The sequence below is a fragment of the Erinaceus europaeus genome, chromosome 20 (assembly GCF_950295315.1).
Source record: "Erinaceus europaeus chromosome 20, mEriEur2.1, whole genome shotgun sequence".
Taxonomy (NCBI): domain Eukaryota; kingdom Metazoa; phylum Chordata; class Mammalia; order Eulipotyphla; family Erinaceidae; genus Erinaceus; species Erinaceus europaeus.
In genome coordinates, this window is record NC_080181.1 from 51495882 (window position 1) to 51518882 (window position 23001).

The 23001-nt window shown below is 40.8% G+C and overlaps 1 protein-coding gene across 4 annotated transcripts in view; it reads right to left on the bottom strand.

Annotated features, from left to right (window-relative positions):
* The window catches only part of CHD2 (chromodomain helicase DNA binding protein 2), a 102212-nt gene that overhangs the window by 74888 nt on the left and 4323 nt on the right, over positions 1 to 23001 (bottom strand). For 3 of the 4 annotated variants that reach the window (XM_060179349.1, XM_060179348.1, XM_060179351.1), the window contains exons 1-6: positions 22714 to 22827; positions 9092 to 9323; positions 8117 to 8203; positions 6250 to 6311; positions 4370 to 4477; positions 1356 to 1496 (exon numbers count right to left, since the gene is read on the bottom strand). In XM_060179349.1, coding sequence (XP_060035332.1) covers positions 1356 to 1496; positions 4370 to 4477; positions 6250 to 6311; positions 8117 to 8203; positions 9092 to 9323; positions 22714 to 22817 — 734 coding nt within the window. In that variant the 5' untranslated portion in view covers positions 22818 to 22827. Of the gene's footprint in view, positions 1 to 1355; positions 1497 to 4369; positions 4478 to 6249; positions 6312 to 8116; positions 8204 to 9091; positions 9324 to 22713; positions 22828 to 23001 lie in introns of those variants that run through there. The other variant, XM_007517932.3, reaches the window with a different exon arrangement.

The window sequence follows — 23001 nt, forward strand, 5'->3', positions numbered from 1 at the left end:
AGCAATACTTCTTCCTTTGTGAGGGTGGAACCAGGGACTTGTGCATATGCAATGTTATTTCTCTAAGTCACTTTATCATTCAGAGACAGAGTGGGGGAGATACAATAGCACTGAAACTTCCTCCATTCCAACAGCACCTCCCAAGTGGTATAAGGGCCCAAATCTGGGTCACGGGAGTCAGGTGGTAGCGCAACGGGTTAAATGCACGTGGTGCAAACCGCAAAGACCAGCATAAGAATCCTGGTTCGAGCCCCCAGCTCCCCACCTGCAGGGGAGTCTCGCTTCACAGGCGGTGAAGCAGGTCTGCAGGTGTCTATCTTTCTCTCCCCTTCTCTCCATTTCTCTGTTCTAACAACAGTGACATCAATAATACCTACAACAATAATAAAAAGGGCAACAAAAGGGAAAACAAATATAAAAAATTTATTTTAATCTGGGCAAAAGGGAAAATAAATAAAATAAATATTTTTTAAAAATTTTTAAATCTGGGTCACACAAATAGCCATACAGGTGCCTAACCAAATGAACTATCTCTCTGATCCAGAAAAGTGCTATTACAAAAGTAAAATGTGAACTAGGTCTCTGATCCAGAAAAGTGCTACTACAAAAGTGAAATGTGAACTATCTCTCTGATCCAGAAAAGTGCTATTACAAAAGTGAAATGTGAACTATCCCTCTGACCCAGAAAAGTGCTATTACAAAAGTGAAATGTAAACTATCTCTCTGATCCAGAAAAGTGCTATTACAAAAGTAAAAGGTGAACTACCCCTCTGATCCAGAAAAGTGCTATTACAAAAGTGAAATGTTTGGGGGGCCGGGCGGTGGCACATCAGGTTAAGCATACATAGTACAAAGTGCAAGGACCCAAAAGAATCCCGGTTCGAGCTCCTGGCTCCCCCACTGCAGGGTGGGTCACTTCACAAGCAGTAAAGCAGGTCTGCAGATTGTCTATCTCCTTCTCTATCTTCCCCTCCCCTCTCAATGTCTCTCTGTCCTATCCAAATAAATAAATAAATATGAATGGCGACTGGAGCAGTGGATTTGTAGTGTAGGCAATAACCCTGGAGGACATATATATATATATACACATACACATACATATAATGTAACCTTCCCACTATATACTACCATAAATGGTTAGAAGTCAAAAGAGAGAAAGAACTCCAAACTGTATATAGTATGGCTGTGCTATGTTATTCTCAGCATGCTCAAAACTTAGGCCTAACTGTAGAGTAATTCAATGAAAGCACTGGATGACTACTATCTCTAAGACTCAAATTAGACCAGCTCTAAATGAACCAAAGGAAATCCATAAACACTTACAAAAGTAAGTACCCTTCTGGGATATCACCTACCTAACATTTTTAGCAGCTCTTCGACGAGTTTGCCTTTTAGGAGTTTCATCATCTTCATCATCCTCATCAGAGGAGTCCTGCTTTTTCCTCTTTCCACGCTGAGTCTTAGGCTGCCTTTTCACACAAGGTTTGGGCACCATTCTAAAATAAGAAGGAAAATGGGAAGAGTCTTCATGCTGCCACTACATGTTTCCTTCAAATCTATACAATACTCTTTCCCAGGGCAGGTTCACACGCAGGATTCACCACGGGGATGTCAGAAACATATATTCCTGAGTCCCATTCCCTGAGATTCTAATCCACTAGAAATCTGCATATGCAAAAAAAGATAAATAAACAAAAATCTGCATTTGCAACAAGAAAGTAATTCATTCTGATGCTGACAATCCTCAATCATTTAGAGAGGTTACAGTGAGTTTTGAGGCTACTCACGGTCAACTGACACAAAAATACAGAGGATACTGAAGGTGCCTCTTTGTGGACAATCAACAAGTATCATATCAAACTTAAAATTTTATTTCTGGCACAAAGCGCAAGGACTGCCATGAAGATCCCAGTTCAAGCCCCCGGCTCCCCACCTACAGGGGGTCACTTCACAAGCAGTGAAGCAGGTCTGCAGGTGTCTGTCTTTCTCTCCCCCTCTCTGTCTTCCCCTCCTATCTCCATTTCTCTCCGTCCTATCCAACAATGATGACATCAATAACAATAATAACTACAACAACAATAAAACACCTCTGTCCTATCCAACAACAACAACATCAATAACAAAAACAATAATAACTACAACAATAAAACAACAAGGGCAACAAATGGGAATAAATATTTTTTAAAAATTATTTCTGGGAGCTGATCTTACAGATAGACACAATTACAGGCATAAAATTTTAAAATTTACTAGCATAAAATAAGAAAAACTATAAGGGATTAACTCAATAAACAGCATGCATTGTGGCCATAGGGCAAAGAAAGGAAGAAAGGAAGAAAGGGGAGGGTGCTCGTGAACCTGGTTGAGCGCACATGTTACAAGGACCGGGGTTCAAGCTCCTGGTCTCCACCTGCAGGGGGAAAGCTTTGCAAGTGGTGAAGCAGGGCTGCAAGTGTCTCTCTCTTCTGTCCCTATCTCCTCTCTCCTCATGATTTCTGGCCATCTCTATAAATAAATAAATATATATTTTAAAATGGAAGAGAGAACGGGGAACTTTCCTATACTAATATGGAAAAATGGAGTCCCAAGATAATGAAAGAGAAATATAAAATAAAATGCATATCATTTATCACCTCTAATAGGAGAACAAGGGCTAAGAAAGAGCTATTTCTTTTTGTCTTATATGTATAGTCATGAAATACACCAAAAGGGTCACTGAGAGGCCATGCTCAATCACAGACCTAACCCTAGAGGCTGAGATAATGGGTCCTCTGGAGATTATCCTCCTGTCACAGTCTAGGGGTTCTCCTAAGAAATCCCCAAATGCTCTATCAGAAATTTAAGATAAAATAAAAAAGGAAAAAAGGGAAAGATGGAAAATCATAATCACCTCTATCTGCTGCTCTCATGCCTACAACCAAGGCTATACAGAAAAAGAACCATGGTTTCAATAAATAAATAAACACTGAAACAAAAATACAATTGGAGAGGCATGTCAGTCCTGAGAGCATACAAATTCAGCTGATGGGGCTGGCAAAATGGATAGTGTGCTGCTTTGTCATGTGCACCACCCAGGTTCAGGCCAGGCCCCCACTGAAGGAAGCTTTGGTCATTTTTATGTGACAAGAGGAAGTAAATATTTTATTGGAAAAATAATCACTAAGTACATTTATTATGATACGTATCTACAAATGAGTAGGATAGTTTTGAAGGTGTAACACTTCACCTACCTGGATTTCAAATTTAATATTCCCTATCACATGAATTATATGAAAATATATATTACATGAATTTCATATATATTATATCAAAATATGAATTATAAGTGTTCATCTATAGTAGTTACTCTTAGCTTGTAGGCCATACAAAAGTAGATGGTATGGAGGTTCTGATCCAAAGGCAATAGCTTGCCAAAACCATTTAAAGTAATACTACAAGGAGGTAAGTTTTCTGGGGGATTTTCTGCCTCCTATATTCCTTTTCCCCACCACCCGTACCTTATGTTGCCATCTGATCAAAATTCATCAAGGGCCATAGAGATAACACAGTGGTTTACACAACAGACTTTCATGCCTGAGGTATCTGAAGTCCCAGGTTCAATGCCCAGCGCAAGCCAGAGCTGAACAGTGCTCTGGTGAAAAATGAATGTTTAATTTTTTTTAATTCCAAGTGTTATCTGCTATTTACTTCTCTGCACAATCAGGTCCTCTATCTCATGTTATATAGTTTATATAGACATAGTAATAAATAGAAGGATGTTTTCAGTCAGGTGAATAGGATTTTATGTTTCATAAACAGTTCTCCTAAAAAGAACTTGTACAACTTATACACTTGTCAAACCATATAAGGAGCTTCTTTAAAAGCAGTAAATGCATTTGTGCCTCCTTTTTTATTTTTTTTTGTTACTATCTTTATTTATTTATTGAATAGAGATAGCCAGAAATTGAGAGGAAAGGGGGTGATAAAGAGGGAGAGAGATAAGACACCTGCAAACCTGCTTCGCTGCTTGCAAAGCTTTCCCCCTGCAGGTGGGGACTAGGGGCTCGAACCTGGGTCCTTATGCATTGTAACATGTGCACTCAACCAGGTACGCCACCACCTGGCTCCTCATTTATTCCTCTTAACTAGTCCTCTGTTTAAGAAACAACAACAAAATCACTCTCAGAGCAAATCCACAATCTAAGCAGTTGATTGACCTACTCACTATCTAATGAGTTCATGGGCTGGCAAGATGTGAAGGACATTCAGAGCCCAGAATCGCAGAACTGTATCCCAACAATTCACGTAGTTCACCAGTCGCACACCATCCTTCTCCATCTAACACAAATCCAGCTGGGCCACAGTCAGGATGTAAACGCAAACACTGTACCTTTTGGGGACAGGTCTTCTGGCTTTCACTTTTTTTTGTTCTGGTTCACTTTCTGCACTGGTGCCTTGTTCCTGTTCATCTTCTGAGGGCTCCTGTTTCCATTTTTCTCTGGGATCAAAAGGAAAGCAAAATATATTTTGTTTCTAAAGAAACTATTCCAAATTATCAAGGTTGAAGAATCTGAAAAAGTTATTTTGACCTGATTATCCAAAAGGCAGAACATGCAAATTTTAGGTACTATGTTGAAAATTCATTCTAATTCCACTTAGATTTTGGCTATGGTCCTTTGGTAACATTGAAACCATAACGCACACTATGTCGATGTTTCTCCAATTTTAGCATGAGAACAGAACCACTTACAGGGCCATTTAAACACATTTCTAGGCCCCAACCATTCAACTTTTGACTCCCCAGGTTAAGTGAGGCCTAACATTGTGAAGTTTAACAAATTTGCAGATGATACTGACACTGGTCAAAGATTTATTCAAAAACATTTAAATTAGATATTTGACCATCTTTATAGTGTCTGTGAAGAAACAGTCCCTAAAATAATTTTTCACTAATGAATCTCTTACCTGCTAAACAATCTGTTCTGCTAGCAATATAATTCTCAATCATTATTTTAGATACAGTAATTGTCCCTCTGCTCCTTGATATCTTAGAAGGCTTGAAAGAGCCATAGCCTGTAGGTACCCTATTACCTCAAACAGGTTTTAAAGACAAAACAGGGTATTACAGGGACCTGGCTCATTTCCTGGAGAAAGAACATCTAGTAGCTACTGGGCATGAAATATCTGGGGGTGAGGTGGTGAGACTCTGAGATAATTACCACTATGTTATAGTTTGACCAAGAAAATGAAGTCTTGATAAAGACAACTGTTGGGAGTTGGGCAGTAGCACAGCAGGTTAAGTGCACATGGCACAAAGCGCAAGGACTGGCAGAAGGATCCCGGTTTGAGCCCCCGGCTCCACACCTGCAGGGGAGTCACTTCACAGGCGGTGAAGCAGGTCTGCAGGTGTCTGTCTTTCTCTCCCCCTCTGTCTTCCCCTCCTCTATTTCTCTCTGTCCTATCTAACAACAACAACATCAATAACAACAACAATAAAAACAACAAGGGCAACAAAAGGGAAAATAAATATTAAATTTTAAAGAGATAACTGTTAGAGAACTGCAATGTCAAATCATTGTTGTTTATGAGCTTGAGAAAGAAACTGTCAAGTCTTAGTGAATACGTAACTCCACCATGAACTGAGACTATAAATCAGAGTAGTTGAAGAAGTCTACTTCTGGGAGGTTGAAATAGCACTGAACACTGAGGAAAAAAAAAATGTTGAAGCTAGAATTTTCCAGCTGAGTTGCAGATTTACAGATTAATGAACAACCAGGAACCTAGAACCTTCCAGTATTAGAATCAGGAAAAAGGAAAGGCGGTCTTTCTCATTCTGGTAAGATCAACAGGAGGCTTAGTGGGCCTGAGCTGATACATGTGTGTATTTTAAATTGGCTGAATTGTTTTAGATTTCATTTTAATTTTTAAGAATGGCATGAAAAAGTTGGGATCAGTGGTCCAAAGTCACTTTGTATATGTGGTAGGTGAAAATAGTGATGTCCCAGTCTTTCAGATGGTATGACTCTCTGACAAGAACTGCTGTCCACTCCAAGACTGCTGGATTCTAGCAAATGGTATGAGGAAGACTACTTAAGTCAGACATAGTAAGTTAAGCTATAATTATAGAGTCTGGAACCATTACAAAGCAACTTTAAATATTGCAAGGACAGTAAATCAGGAGAAACCTTATATTTTGTGTGGAGGAAAAAAAAAAAAAGGTTCTACGTTTGAATTTACTAGATTAGGTTATTTCCCCCACCAAAGACTTACTGTTTTTTCAGCTGCCTCTGGCCTCTTCTTTTTGGGCTCCCACTCTCAGACCCACTACTTGCCTTCAATGTGGGAGGGGGAGAAATGATTACAGACTTTAGTTCACAGTTCTTAGAGAAAACACTTTCTCCCAGTTCAACAGTCTACTCAATAAAGCATTATTCAATACAAGCTGGTAGACAAAAAGTAAACCTAAGCACTGGTTAGAGGTGTTCATTCTCCCTTTTGCTTTGAAATGAATGAATTGGCTGTGTTGGCTGAGTTATCACTAACTCCAGGAACTCTCAGCTTGACTTCCAGAAGAGCTCAGTCTGTGGACTCACTACACGTCTGCAGTGATGAAACCAGTACTTAACAGTCACATGGAACTGATGAGCACCTGAAAGGAGACTAGTGTCACTGAGGAGTGGAATTTTTCATTTCACCTACTGAATTTCAAAAGCCACCTATTTAATGATGCTAGAATTTCAGGTGAAGATGCCACAACATTTAGTCAGTGTGTCACTAAAGGTGGTGATAACAAACGTTACTTCACTCAAGTCAAATTCATGAGCAAATCCAGTCATGAGTGAACCAAGTTCTTTGGCTAAGGAAAGTTCAGTCAGATTCCTGAGCAGCTCTTCTTTCCTCAAAATTAAGTAAAGTGGCAAATTACTGCTCTGGCTGTTTAGTCATACCCTCCACAGAGAATGAGTTCATTTATAAACAAAGAAAAGATTTACACAACTGTGTGACTGAGTGTAACATACATGCTCAATAATCTAGTCCTAGAAATTATGGAGAAAGAAAGCTAAGGCAAACCAGCTCAGAGGTTGCTAAAATCCAGTACCATCAATGTGATGCAAATGCTAAGGTCACTTAGATTTTTAAAGTAGATTGACTGAAACCCACCCTCAACTCACTACCATTTATTGTAACATCTAATTTTCATCAAGAGAATACTCTATAGCCAAGAATCCAGAAAGGTGATATTTCACTGGGAAAAACCAGTATCTCTTCAGAATGCAGTCTATAAACTTAATAGAGATTATGAATTCACAAAAATACAAGGGGAAGACAGTAAAATCATCAGTCTATTCCTCCTCTCATGATAAGAATCAGAGGATATATATGAAACACATTTTATACAGCATACTAAAAATGAGCTTGGAAACCATATTTAAATAAGTCAGATAAAAATATACTACTTAAACTAAGTCAATTCCTTTCTGTTGTCAAGAAATAAACCTGAAACATCTTTTATTGTTTCGCTTGCTAAGCAAGTTATGTATTTAACAAAGTCTAGACTTATAGAGATCTAAATTTTCAAATACAATTAATTTCAATGAGAAACTTAAAAACCAACAAAAATTTGAGATTGATTTATATATAGTACTCTAACAACACTCTACTGAAAACAATTATAGTTTTTCTGTTAAGTTTCTTTTGAAAGAAAAAGTAGCTTTCTTATAGTAATGGGTTGAAAAAGTTCACATATATTGTCATGAGCAAGGACCTGGGTTTGAGCCCCCACTCCTCACTTGCAGAGGGCTGTTTCACAAGTGGTGAAGCAGGTCTGCAGGTGTTTATCCTCCTCTCTCCTTCTCCATCACCCCTCCCCTCTCAATTTCTCTCTGTCCTATCAAGTGTATATAAATTTTAAAAGGGAAAAAAATGGCCACTGGGAGCAGTGGATTTATAATGTCAGCAGAGAACCCCAGCAATAACCCTAGTGGCAATAAAAATTAAAAAAGAAAGAGGAAGAAAGAAAAAGTTTACATTTGTGTCACTTAACTTGCAAGCCTGAATTTCAATCTTTCCAGGCCTGGAAAGGATGAGTCAAGATTAGAAGTGTAACATATAGTCCCTTGAGATATCTTTTTCTTACCTCCTCCTTAATGTTAAATCGTGATGGCTCTTGTCTACTTCGGTTTGATCGCCTAACTCCGTAAACATCAGGATATTCTTCCCACATCTGCAAAAAGAACAAACCATTCATAAATCTCTTGTTAAACGCCCCCCCCCCCATTTATTACTGTCACTATAGGACCAAGTATTTCAATTTAAAAGAATTCAAGTAACTAAATATCCAAAGGATGTTCTGTTAGGTGTGTGGTTTTTTTTGTTTTGTTTTTATTTCTTGAAATTCCTCAGAATATGTAAAACCAAACATAAGCAAAGTACGTATTTCTTTATTTATTTTCCCTTTTGTTGCCCTTGTTTTTCATTGTTATTGTAATTATTGTTGCTGTTATTGATGTCATCATTGTTGGATAGGACAGAGATAAATGGAGAGAGGAGGGGAAGACAGAGAGGGGGAGAGAGACACCTGCAGACCTGCTTCACCGCCTGTAAAGTGACTCCCTTGCAGGTGGGGAGCTGGGAGCCAAGAATATCCACATTGCCTCGACACAGACTTCTGTTGTTCTGTGAGAAGGATTTTGCTTTTCTTACTCAGATGATAAAGAGTTACCTATTCTTTGATCATGATTATTCATCATTATATATTACAATTTAATTTCCCAATCAGTTGTCAAAATGATTTTCACTAGTATTACTTAGCACTGTATATAAAGATCATCTTAACCATCTCTCTTACCAGCTAAAAGCCAAAAGTATCAGAATGTGTCTTTTTGCCCTGTATTTGATTTCTTTGTAGTTTTTTCTCTCGCTAGCCCTCTACCATATCAACGAGTAGAGCAGAAAGCAGTTTCCATTTATATCAACAGATAGTGGATATATATCAGAAAGGTGGCTGCAGTTTTTGTTATTACAACATCCTAATGAATGTTCTGTGAGATACAAAGATCTGCTAGCCGGTCCTGGCTGGCAGCACACTTGGACAGCATGGCAAAGCAAATACCTTCTTCACATCTGCTATCCGTTCCTTCTTAGAGGCGGGCTTCTCTTTGGCTTCTGGAAGGACTGGTTGGGATTTGGAACCTGCTGATTCACTTTCAGATTCCGACTGGCTTTCAGAAGACTCAGAGCTGCTATTGGACTCACTGCCATGTCCACTGGCTGGGTCACTGCCCTGCTCACTTTCCGACTGGCTGCCAGAGTCTGATCCCGAGGCTTCTTCAGATGCTGAATGACTTCATTTAAAGAAATTAAAAAAAAAAAATTTAAGAAATGCCACATGAACCTGTTTTAAACAAAGTCTTGCAATAAAATGACAGATTTTTCAAATTCACTTTTACATTTCTATGTATGTACGTTTTTTTGTTGTTGTTTGTTTTTTCGTTTTTGATAGACCAAAGAAAAATTGAAAGGGGAAAGGAAACACAGAGGGAGAGAGACACCTGCAGCACTGCTTCACTGTTTGTGAAGCTCCCTCCCGGCAGGTGGGGCTTGAGGCTGATCCCTGAGCATGGTGATATGTGTGTCCAACCAGGTACACCACTACCTAGGCCCCACTTTTATATTCATACGTTGCAGGTAAAAGATCCTTCTCAACATGCTTAAATTACCACCATTTTCTGAGTATATGATACCATACACTTAGCCAAATTCAAGGTTAGGATATTTTTCCCCACTTTCACTCAGATAAGGAAACACTAAATTCAAAATAAGTTGGAGGGAGGGGCAAAAGAAATTTACAAAAAAAAAAAAAAAACTTTTTTAATAAGACACAAGTACAATCTGAAAACAGCTTGACCTGATTCCACAACCCTTTTTTTTTTGGCTTAGTATCAGTCTCTCCTAAGATAAAACAAACCCCCTCCCCCCCAAAAAAAAACTAAGGAGCAGTTTATTGTTTCTCAAAGTCCAAGAATGAAATCTAGTCACAATTATCTTATCAGTGGTTCTCAACATTAGGTACAAATTAAAATTCACATTGGATCTTATAAAAATAGACACACTAGCCCCAAACCAGAGACACTGGAGTGTCCTGCAGTGTGTACCAGACCTGGCAGAATTAACAGAACAACATAAACAGAGAGTTCTGATCATCATCTGAGCATCTAATCCAATAAACAATGCTACTACTGGCTGCTACACGTCAGAGCTCCCCTCTCCACTCCAAGATAAAGAAGGCAATGTGCCTTCCTCTACCCTAACAGTCAACAAGCAGCTGATGCCCATGCTGGTAGTATGGACTTGGAATTGAATCCCTGACCTCCATCTCCTCTGCCCTACCTAATTCTGTTATTGACCAAGGTACTTTATTAGCTTCCGAGATCAGACGAGATCGAGCATGTTCAGGGTGGTATGGCCGTAGACCAAGGTACTTTATTAAAGCAACACTGTGTGTGTGTCTGTGTCTATCTATACCCTCTGTATATACATATACATTTGTAACATTCATGGGGTAATAATGCCTAATGGGATTATTCTGAGGAATACACAGAAGAATACATGTAAAGTTCATACTCCCCATATTCCAGAAAACACATCTTGTCTCTGTTATACATGGTGGTCAAGATGCAGCCAGGCATACCAGTAAGGGACGGCACAGCACTCTAAAGCCTCCCTACACTTACTCTTTGGCTCTCTGCAGAGTAGAAGCTAACAAGACCAGGTGACTAAGATGACAAGATAGTCACCAGGCATTCAAAAGAAAAGAGAAAGGGTGGGGGCCCAAGCAGTAGCACAGCTGGTTAAGCACACATAGGGAGAAGTGCAAGGACTGGCACAAGGATCCAGTTCAAGCCCCCCCCCCCACGCTCCCCATCTGCAGGGGGGTTACTCCACAAGCAGTGAAGCTGGTCTTCAGCTGTCTTTCTCTCCTCCTCTCTGTCTTCCCCTCCTCTCTCAATTTCTCTCTGTCCTATCCAACAAGAACAGCTATGGCAACAATAACAACAGCAACAAGGGCAACAAAATGGAGAATGAAATGGCCTCCAGGAGCACTGGATTTGTAGTGCAGGCACCAAGCCCCAGAGATAACACTGGAGGCAGAAAAGAGAGAGAGGGAGAGAGGTGCAGAGAGAGAGAGAGCAGGCTTAAAAACTGTACCCACCGGGGGTCGGGCGGTGGCGCAATGGGCTAAGCGCATGTGGCGCAGAGTGCAGGGACCGGCGTAAGGATCCCGGTTCGAGCCCCCGGCTCCCCACCTGCAGGTGAGTCGCTTCACGGGCAGTGAAGCAGGTCTGCAGGTGTCTATCGTTCTCTTCCCCTCTCTCTCTGTCTTCCCCTCCTCTCTCCATTTCTCTCTGTCCTATCCAACAACGAACATCAATGATGGCAATAATAATAACCACAACGAGGCTACAACAACAAGGGCAACAAAAAGGGGGAAAAAATGGCCTCCAGGAGCGGTGGCTTCATGGTGAAGGCACCGAGCCCAGCAATAACCCTGGAGGAAAAAAAAAAAAAAAAAAAAAACAACTGACCCACCCTGGCATCATGACTTGGTCAGAGTCCTATGCCCACCCTCTGTGATAGTGCCAGTAGCATCATCAGAGCAAAACACGCACTCCTCATGGGGAACAACTCTATCTGAAAATTACTCAAAATGTGAGTTGCAAACAAGTTTTATAATTTTTCACTGAAAAAAAATCACAATAGGGAATACAGAAATAAAACGAACATGTATCAAAGTGGGGCTTCAGATGTTAACTAACAAATAATTTTGAATTGTTTAACAATTATTTCCCCTCATATATATAAATGATTTGCATCTTCAAAATGTTTTGCAGCAGGCAAGACGGAACGATTGCGTATCTGTTAGAAAGAGGCTTTGAAAGCAGCGTTAATAGCTATAGTCTTTTGTATTAAATCGCCATTTCCCAAATGGCCACCAGAGGGCAGCACAGCAACACAGCCCTTAGAACAAGCTTGGGTTCTCAGCCCAAGAGCAGCCATTTCAGCTGTTGGAGCATTTTTGTTTGCTTCAGTTTACAAAATGGCTGAACTGCTTGGCTGAGCTTTTTTTTTTTTCTGTTGGTGAAAATTAAATCTGATAAATCTCAAAGAAGTCTGCACTGGAGTTCCCTAAGCTCCTATAAGTGATAGAATAACTAATATTTCTATATTGGCATCATTGCTCCAGCTTGACTTTTTCAGATAGTGCAACAGAAAGGGGCTTTGCAGTATACTGAGGGCTGAGCTCAAGAATGCGCAAAAATGTCCCCTCTAATCCTATATAACAAGCCTAAAAGAAGACAAATCACCCCAAATTTATCTGCATTTTACCAAAGAGACCTAGCATAATTGTGTAAATATGATGATGCCATGACCACATGGCCCTACATTCTGGAACAGATACCACACTAGTAATCTCTGAATCCTTCTGCTGTCCGTGTCACGCAAACATTCTTAAACAGATTACTCAACCACTCAAATGTGAACTCAAGAGTCCTTCTTAGTCATTTCTGTGTAGTGTGTGTGCCTTCCCATGCTGCGGCCTAAGTTTGAAGTCTGGCACTAACGGGGAAATACCTTGGCACCAAGGGCAGCTCTAGTGCATGAGTATTTTCATAGGAATGAAAAGTCAACATGGGAGTGATGAAATCATGCAAAGGACCCAGTGAGAAACTGACAGACAACACTATCACTAGTTCAAGTTCTGCAGAGCAACTTAAAAATGCAAGCAGGAAGACTAAGAAAACTGCAATGTACACACAACAAAGGATGTATATAATGTCAACAGAAAAGCAAGAAAATGGAAGCAGACATGCAGTTACAGAAAAGAAAATGAAAAGACAATTAAGTAAAAAAAGGAAATTAAGCCTCACTGGTTATTTAAGAAATTCATTGGGGGGGGGGGGTTGTTTGTTTGTTTTGCTACCAGGGTTATTGCTGGGGCTCAGTGCCTACAAAACTCCTCCACCTTTTAAAATTTTTTGGTTAGAGGTTGAGAGTCAAAAGAGTTATAGAAGGAAGGGAGAGAAGACTGAGAGCAACAAGAAAGGAGAGGGGAGACTGTATCACTGCTCCACCACCCAGGAAGCATCCCCCTACAGCTGGGGACCAAGGGCTTGTGTGTGCTCTACTGGGTGAAGCATCAGTCAGCCCCAAGAAATGCATGTTACAACATATTACAATACATTTATCTGCTTAACAGAAATTAAGTCTAACAGTATTGCATGATGGTAAACAGGGTAAATCATTTATAAATCATTATGAGAAAAGCAGGGGCCAGTTGGTAGAGCAGCTGGTTAAGCATTACAGTGCACAAGGACCCAGGCTCAAGACCCTGGTCCCCATCTGCAGGGGCAAAGCTTCACAGAGGTAAAGCAGGGCTGCAGGTGCTTCTGTCTCTTTCCCTTTCAATTTCTCCCTGTCTCTATCCAACAATAAATAGTAAAAGTAATAATAATGTTAATAACAACAATAAATAATAATATAATAGTAAGAAGAAAAGTAACCACTAGAGGCACTGGAAAGCAGCTTGACCTTCTCTAGTAAATATCAGACTATACATATGAACTGAGCAAACCTGCAGGTAAAGAACCTCTGCAAATTCCCAAATTTGTACAGAAAGTAAGAGGGAAGTACAGAACTGTTCAGTTCTGTTCAACAAAATGAAAAAATAAGACATAGAGAAGTAATGCAAATACCTACATATGAAAACAAATCATGTGATGGGAGAAATAGCTCACCTGGTAGAGCACTGGGCTCACATGTCCTGGTTCCAGCACCACACGGACCAGAGAGTACTCCGGCTCCTTTATTTTTGTCTCTTATGAAACCTTTTTTCATATGTAATCAATAAAATTAATCTTTAATACACACATAACCAACTGTAATAGTTCAGACTAGGGATTGATTACACCTGTGAATGTCAACACAACAATTTCACATCTGTACACACACACACACACACACACACACACTGAAATCCTTTGACTTTTTTCTGGTGCTGAGGATAAACCCTGGGCATCTTGTTACACATAACATGTACTTAATCACTGAGCTAGATCCTTAGCCAACTACTATGTTTTTAAAACACAGAACAAACAGAACATATTACATCAACCATGTGCATTGTTTATTTATTAACTGAAGCACTGTTTAGCTCTGTTTAGGGTGTGGAAGGAATTGAACCTGGGACAGTAGAAGCCTCATATGCAAACTTTTTTGCATAACTATTATGCTATCTTCCCCCACCTATATCTGCATTTTAAAAACAAATATGTTTACAACTTAAATCCATTACAGTGACTACCAAGAAAGTATAAATAGAATTTATCTAACTTGTTCCAATAGCAAATTTTAATTTATTTGGAAAAATAAAAACGATAAGCTTTTTTTTTTTGGGGGGGGGTGCTAGGATTGAAGCAGAGACCTTGGAGCTCTCCTATGCAAGCTGCATAAGCTATGTTTCTTAATGCAGTACTGATCTGTACTTGGGAGTAGATTGTCCCAAGATTCCGTAGGTCTCCTGGAAGTTATTCTGACACTGGGAACACTGGGGCCTCTACAGAAAACACACACACAATAAAGTAAAAAAATCATATTAAAGTGTTGCTTAAGTTTCTTTTTACCAGAGCATTGTTCAATTCTGGTTTACAGTGAGGGAAGGATTGAACCTGGGATCTCAGGCATGGGAGTTTCTTTGCATAACCATTATGCTACCTCTCCCCCACCCAACCTAGTTTCTAAATATTAATGAGGGGGCAAAAAGAACCAGAGCATCTCTCTTGGCACATGTGATGCCAGGGACTGAATTCAGGCTGTCAAGCTTGAGAGTCCCATCTATTTTAGCAGATGAAGAAACCAGCTCAGGTTCCTACCCAAGATGCTGTAACCAAAAAGCAGAGTAGAAACCCAAACTTTTTGGTCCTGTTTATTACCCAAACTGGCTTCAGCACAAGAATGAATTGAGGCTGTAGCTCAACATACAGATTGCTGGGCATCACCCCAATTCCAATTTCTAGGCAATAAGCTCCAGATGTATTTAACAAGCACCCCTGGTGATTCTTGGCAGCTAACAAAGGGACTTAAAACTGCTCTGTATATGTAAAATTCAGACAGGAGGTGGGGGGTGTTTTCTTTGTCACCAGGATAATCTCTGGGGCTCAGTGACTACAAAACTCCACCACTCATGATTTCTTTGTCTTTTTTTTTTCCTTCTCTTAGATAAGAGGGTGAGTGACAGGTAAGATTCCTCTACTTTTTGTGAAGCTTGTTCCCCTGCAGGCACTCCCATATGGAGGCTGGGGCTCAAATCAACATCTTCACACAACATGTGCACTCTCTCAACCTGGTGAGTCCCACTACTAGTCCACAACAAACTTCATTTTAACCAAGCAAGGAAAATGGAAACATCAGAGAACATCCACATCCCCTCCCCACAAAATTACAACTTACCAGCCAGCCATACAACTTTTATTTGAATGCAGCCTACAGAGGAATGCAGTCACTCCAGTTACTCAATACACCCAGCCACCACACTCCAGAGCTACAAAGAGGGCTACAGAACCCAGCCAGACAACAGAGCTATTGCCCTGGAGGTCATCTATATGACTGCCCCCAGCTACACAACACAACCCACACAGAGCACTCCTTTCTGTATCCATTCTACAGAAGCTACTAGGGGCTTTTTTCTTTTTTTGTTTTTTATTTGTTTTTTTACTTCTCACAGGATTCTGATGGAAAGGCCTAGAAAAGAAGTTAAGCTTAGGAACTATGTGTAAACGTTGAATTTTTGAAGGCTTACTGGATAAATTCTTGCATTTTCAAGCATGAGATCCTCAGTATGATTCCTGGCATCACATATGTCAGAGAGCTGTGGTTCTCTCCCCCATTAATAAATAAATCTAAAAGAAGAGAGAAAGAAATAGGAAGAGAGTGGTCTGGGAGGTGGTGCAGTGGATAAAACACTGGACTCTCAAGCATGAGGTCCTGAGTTCGAGTCCTAGCAGCACATGACATGTAGCTCTCTTTCTCTCTCTCTTCCTATATTTCTCATGAATAAATAAATAAAATATTAAAAAAAAGAAACAGGAGGAGAAAAGGAAACTCTTTGCCTTTTCTGGAAACTCAGGCATGAAAGTTCAATGTCCCAGGGGGCAGGGGAAGTGCACCTGGTTGAGTGGACAGGTTACAATGTGCAAGGACCGGGGTTCGAGACCCCGGTCCCACCTGCAGGGCAGAAACTTCATGAATGGTGAAGCAGGACTGCAGGTTGACTCTCTGCCTATCTCATCCTTCCCTCTTGACTTCTGTCTCTATCCAATAAATAAAGATTAAAAAAAAAGTTTTTTGGGGGGAGATGGCATAATGGTTATACAAAGAGACTCTCATGCCTGAGGCTCCAAAATCCCAGGTTCAATCCCCTGCACCACTATAAGTCAGAACTTGTAAAAAGGAGAAGAAAAAAAGTCCAATGCCCACCACTTGAGCTAACTCCTCATTCTTGACCTTTTGAATAGTCTTGTATTTCTGGAATCCATCACCTGTAACACACTGTTAGATGAGTTTTGAGTTCAAGTGTAACATGGTTCAAGATAAGCAGAGTACAGGAATATTCTAGAGTTTTGCTATTTCCCTCCAGCTTTCTATGTAACTTTCTCTTATGTATCTAATTTGAGAGCAACTTTTGACAAGATTTCAAAATTATCCCAGAGCCAGTTTCCCAGTGTTTGAACCTAATTCCATCACTTAGCCCCCGTGTCTCCAATTTTTCGGCATACAGATTATGTGATAGCCACACCTTCCTCATACCCCCTTTGAGGATTATTCAGTGTAACAAATATTAAGGAATGAGCACATGGCTGCCCAGGGAAGCACACAAGGGAGGTGTACTGAATTTGCATGCTTAACACAAAAGAATTTGCAGTCTTGATCCCTGGTACCACACCATATGCCAGAGCTGCAGAGTTTGCCTCTTGTGAATGTGTGTGTTTTTAAACATATTCAGAACTTAAGTTCTAGGGTCATAGTAGACACTACAAATGATAGCTATTGAGTCCCAAACAGGCCCAGTTTTCATTGAAAGAGATCTCCCAATCATTTCACTTACTTTGCTACCTATTTAATTAAAATGCAAAATTACAAGCACAACCAGCAAAAAGAAACTTGTTACCTACTACACCACTCAACAGGAGGGACAAAAAGGTCCAGGTATAAAAGCTCAGTGGGGCGCAGGATGACCCAAAGTCCCTCAAAGGAGGAGCATCTAGGACAGTTCATTTGCAAAGCAGGTTAATGGGGAAGTGATTAGTTTCTTCTACTACACTAACCCTCACAGTAAATCAAATGCCACCCCCCTTTTTTTTCCTCCAGGGTTATCGCTGGGGCTCAGTGAATCCACTGCTCCTGGAGGCCATTTTCCCCATTTTTGTTGCCCTTTGTTGTGGTTGTTATTGTTATTGTTGTTATAGCTGTTGTTGGATAGGACACAGAGAAATTGAGAGGGGAGGGGAAAACAAAGGGAGAGAAAGATAGATATCTGCTGACCTGCTTCACCACCTGTGAAGCGACCCCCTGCAGGTGGGGAGCTGGGGGTTCAAATCCTGACCCTTGAGCCAGTCCTTGTGCTTTGCACCATGTGCACATAACCCACTGCGCTACCGCCCACCCCCCCCCCCAATATTTTTAAGTGCCTGACAAAGACATGGACCCCACTCCCCGTGTTACTTTCCCTAGTGAAGGATGCACAGCAGCATTACAGGCCAACCTAGAAACAACCCATACAAACGTCTTCACTTGACATCTAGTCATCATGTTCTTTTTTTATATATTTATTTTCCCTCTTGCTGCCCTATTGTTTTATTGTTGTAGCTATTGTTGTTGTTGTTATTGATATTGTTAGATAGGATGGAGAGAAATGGAGAGAGGAGGGGAAGACAGAGAGGGGGAGAGAAAGATAGACACCTGCAGACCTGCTTCACCGCCTGTGAAGCAACTCCCCTGCAGGTGGGGAGCCGGGGGCTCAAATCAGGATCCTTACGCCAGTTCTTGTGCTTCGAGCTAGCCATCATGTTCTTAATGATTGGTTTTTCAGTGCAGCTAATTCACACAAGACCCCCAGGTGACACACACCACTCCAGCTGCTCCACAACCACACTCAGCTCGAGGAACAACCCTCAGCTCAAGGAACAGGGCATTCACAATGTGCAGCATGTGCAGCATGTGCAGCATGCAAAGATAATTGTGGAACCCAAATTTTTGGAGGTATATACAAAGTGCTTAAGAGATAGCACTAGAATGTAAAGCAGCTAGGACAGGAATTCAGAAATCTTAGGACTAAAAAACAACGCAGTCATCAGTGGGATATGGCATGACACTTAATGCAGAAAAGCTTCCTCTTTCACCAGGAGTCAATTCCCAGCAGCCACCTCCAGCCCCACTCAGCTTCCAGACCTCCAAACTCAAGCTGCTGTGAAAAATGCCCTAAAAAAGTAACACAAAAAAATGGGACTAGCAATGGAAAGACCAAAAGTTAGACGACAACACAACAGTAAGTGTTCCATGAGATTTGAAACACATGGGAAACACCTGTAAATTTAAAACATGGAAAGCTTTTGAAAACTATTACAATCCCAAGGCTTTTGGTGAACTGTGGTATCTTTAGAAGCTCTCCAAGGTCTGACACAGAAACAAAAATAGAACTCTACTTGCATGCCATACAAGACAGGAAATGAAAGAAATAGAGGAAAGGGAAGAAAAAAAGAAAAAAGCACAAATCTTGAGAATATAATGGTCTAAAGCAGTAGGCATTATACTATGTCAAATTTATGACGTTATGAAAGATTGATTTTTTAAAAGGGCTATACAGTCAATGACATTAGTTATAAATATTCCTGCAGCCAGGTTTATATCCGAATAGCAGAGCATCCTGGTATTCATGATTCACCCTTGTGCAGCTTGAGAGGGGAAGTGAAGCAGAGGGCAAATCGGGCAACTGCTACTAGCTACAGGAAGGCATCAACTACTAGTGACCTGCCAAGAGCAAGGTCATGAATCACAGCAGAAGCTAGATCAGAATCTTATGCTCCCTTCAAAATGCTAACTTTCTGGGGGAGGGGGGTGTGGCCAGGAGAGGATTTACTGCAAAACATACTCAAGGTTGTAATTGAAAGGGAGTTTACCTCCAAAAATTATAGACAATCTCTTTCCTAACTGGCCTGAACAGATTCTTGGAGGTGGTGATCTCACAACACTAACCACTGAGCCTGGGAACACTTGGAGCCTATGAGGAACTTATCAAGTACAGAAGAATGTAAGATGAAGCATAAGGATTCAAATGTTATTAATAGCTTATGTTTATTATGCAACTTCGGTCTAAGCACTTTATAGGAAATCTTCATAGCCCATGAAGAGCATCCACATTAAAAAATAACAAGAACACTGCAAGTTCAACAATGAGTAGCCGCCCTAAACTGATGGGAGGAGGGAGGGCAGACAGGGGTGGGCGTGTGTAAGAGTTTTCAGAACCAAATAAAAAGTTCCTAGTAGGCATTGAAGTAACTTAAATATGTCATGAGTAACAACATAACTCACTAGAAAGAAATCAATCAAAGTGTGCAATCTGGAGGCTTAGCTAGGACTCCTCTACATCATTCTACATCACATTTTCCCTCAAACTAACGAAATTCACCAGTAAAGGGAATTTAAATATTTCTCAGTGTAAAATATAATCCAGAAGATGTGCTAAAATGACACCCCCACAAAAAGGAGGTGGAGCTCCTACCCAGGCATGTTAATAATAAAATGATAAATTAAAACTCTCTCAAACTGTAGTATGAAGGACTTCCATCTGACCAAGATTTACTGTATCTTACACGCACACACTATACCTATGAATCCAATAGCAGGTTTAAGACATGTGTCTGGCCTTAGACCTGTGCAATCAATTAAAGTTTATACTGATGGGGGGAGGGTACTAACACAGATTTATAAGCAGTATGTTCCAACAGTGCTGAATCACGGATTACAAAAGAAATATGTAATCAGATGGCAGACAACTGCTGGTTAACTTGCTTTTCTAACTTTAGACTATTCAACATTCAAGATCAAAATCAAGTATGTTTACATGTGAATTCAGTGCCAGGTAGAGCAGAAGGATGAACAGGAGAGTAACAGCAAGACTGGCTTCTATCACGATGTATATACTATTAATTCACATAGTAACAACAGCTATTTAGAATTAGACATGTTTAAAACAATTGACAGTATATCCTGGAACAGTACTCAACTGCCACTTAATCCCATTCCCAAGGCATCTACAAATATTGAAATTTAATACAACTGATGAGGGAGTTAACACCAATGACAGGGAAACACACACCTGGTCCAAATGTCCCAAGTTCAGACCCTGCAATGGCAAATACCAGACCCAAACAATTGTTCTAATTCTTTTTTTTTTTTCTTAAAAGCATACCTGTTACCATTTGTAAGTACCAAGTTGAAGTCCCTGGTCCTCACCTGCAGGAGAGAAGCTTAAGGAACAGCAGAGCAGTGCTGCAGGTGTCTATCTCTCCCTTCCCTCTCAATTTCTCTAGAAGAGGGGGAAAAGCTACAAAGAATGGTGGGTTTAACATGCAGGCACCTAGCCCCAGAGATAACCCTGGTGAAAATAAAAAATAAAATAAAAACAACTAGCCAGTACTCAGTCTCAACTCACAAAACTGTTTGGTTTAGATGTACTGTGGCGAGATGAAAATCTTTTTGTAATGTAACAAAGGACTCTGGGAAGGAAAGGGAGAAGGGGGGTAAAGGGAACCTTGAGGTCCTGTTGCATGATACAGAGGAAGAAACTGTACCAGTGTCAATAACTGCACTGTACACCATTAACCTACCCATAAAAATGAAAAACAAGGGCGGAGGGTAGCTAGCATAATGGTTATGCAAACAGACTCTAATGCCTGAGGCTCCAGAGTCTCAGTTCAATCCCCAGCAGAATCTAAACTTGGGTGGGGGTAGATAGCATAATGGTTATGCAAAGGGTGAGGGTAGATAGCATAATCCCCAGCACCACCATAAACCAGAGCTGAACAGTGCTCTGGTGGGGAAAAAAAAAAAAAGGAAATAAAAATGAAAAATAAAATAAAATTCAAGTCTTATAAATATTTCTAAAATACACATAAAAATTCAAAGATACAATGGTCTGGGAGGTGGTGCAGTAGACTTGCAAATAGAAGGTCCTGAGTTCAAGCTATGGCAGCATATGTACCAGAGTGATGTCTGGTTCTGTCCTTTCTCATTACTACATAAAATCTTAAAAAAAAAAAAAAAATACATTCAAAGATACAAATATTTCCTAAGGATGCTACTTTGTATCTGTTATGTATGTCTATAAAGCAAACTGATGGCGCCACACCTGGTTAAATGCACACATTAAGGCCAACTGAAAACCTAGATTAATCTAAAGCTTCCATAAACTACCCAAAAAGTGCCTAAAGAATCTAAACTTGGGTGGGGGTAGACAGCATAATGGTTATGCAAAGGGTGGGGTAGATAGCATAATGGTTACACAAAGAGACTCATGCCTGAGGCTCCAAAGTCCCAGGTTTAATCCCCCGCACCACCATAAGCCAGAGCTGTGCAGTGCTTTGGTATTTCTTTGTCTTTCTCTCTCTGCATCTCTCTCAAAAATAAGATAAATAAAATACTTAAAAAAGAATCTAAACTTATGGGTGGAGGAGACAGCATAATGGTTATGCAAAAAGGCTTTTCATGCCTGAGGGGCCAAATATCCTAGGTTCAATTCCCAGCACAAGCCAGAGCTAAGCAGTGCTCTGATGTAAAAAAAAAAAAAGAATAAAGTCTAGACTATGCAAGACCCCCAAACTAATTACAGTGGATATTTTTTTTGGCTTTTATAAGCTTTGTTCAGAAACCTAAGATAAACCCAAATTTATGGATGTCTCTTCTAAACTCACGAGTCTCTTTGGAAAAAAACATTCTGAATAAAGGTCAATTGCATTACAACTTAATCCTAACAAACGTAAAAAAAAGAACAAGAAAAAGAAAAGAAAAACAACTGCAGTAAAAAGACTGGGGGGTGGGAAGATAGCACAAGGGTCATGCAGACTTCTCATGCCTGAGGCTTTAAAGTCTCTAGTTCAATCCCTGTCACTATCATAAACCAGAGCTTATCAGTGCTCTGCTAAAATAAACTTACATAAGTAGACTTGGGCAGGAATAAATAGCATAATTGTTATGCAAAGAGACTCTCAAGACTGAGGCTCAAGTCTCAGCTTCAATCCCCTGCAGCACCATAAAGCAGAGCTGAGCGGTGCTCCGTTTAAAATAAAAAACTGCCGACTTAGTCTTTCCTTCATGCTTAGGTTGCACGACTTCTAACTGAATAACCCAGGCAAGGACCTCAAATCTCAGCAGGCAAGAACAGCACTGCAACATCTCAGTTTACCGAGTGGGACGCGAGAGTGGGTGATTGTCTCTTGGAACACACATCTCCCCTCAATCTGGGGCGTGGCAGCTCTGGAGTTAGTGTTGCAGATGCTTAAAAATGCTTGTAGCCACTTGCTTGCTAAGTGGGACACCTAGTGTCAGTGGTCCCAGCTCAGAGCCCATCCGGCTTCCTCTGCGGCCTGCCTGCACAGTAAGAACCGATGTGTGAGCACTGACCTGCGCTCGTCGCCCGCAAAGGCCCACGGGGCCCACGTGTTGCCCCAGGCGGGGAGGCAGGGGCACCAGCTCAGACCATCCGCCCCCCTGTGCCGCTGGGCCATGTGGGCACCGCGACTCGCAGGCCGCGTCAGCGGCTCCACTTAAAGATCTCGGGGACCGGCTCCGCGGAAACAGTACTCAGCTCCGCGGACACAATACTCAGCTCATGTGTCGCCACGAGCGACAGCCAAAGGGATTGGGATGGGGGCGTGAGATAAGAATTCGGAAAATGTGAACATCCACAGG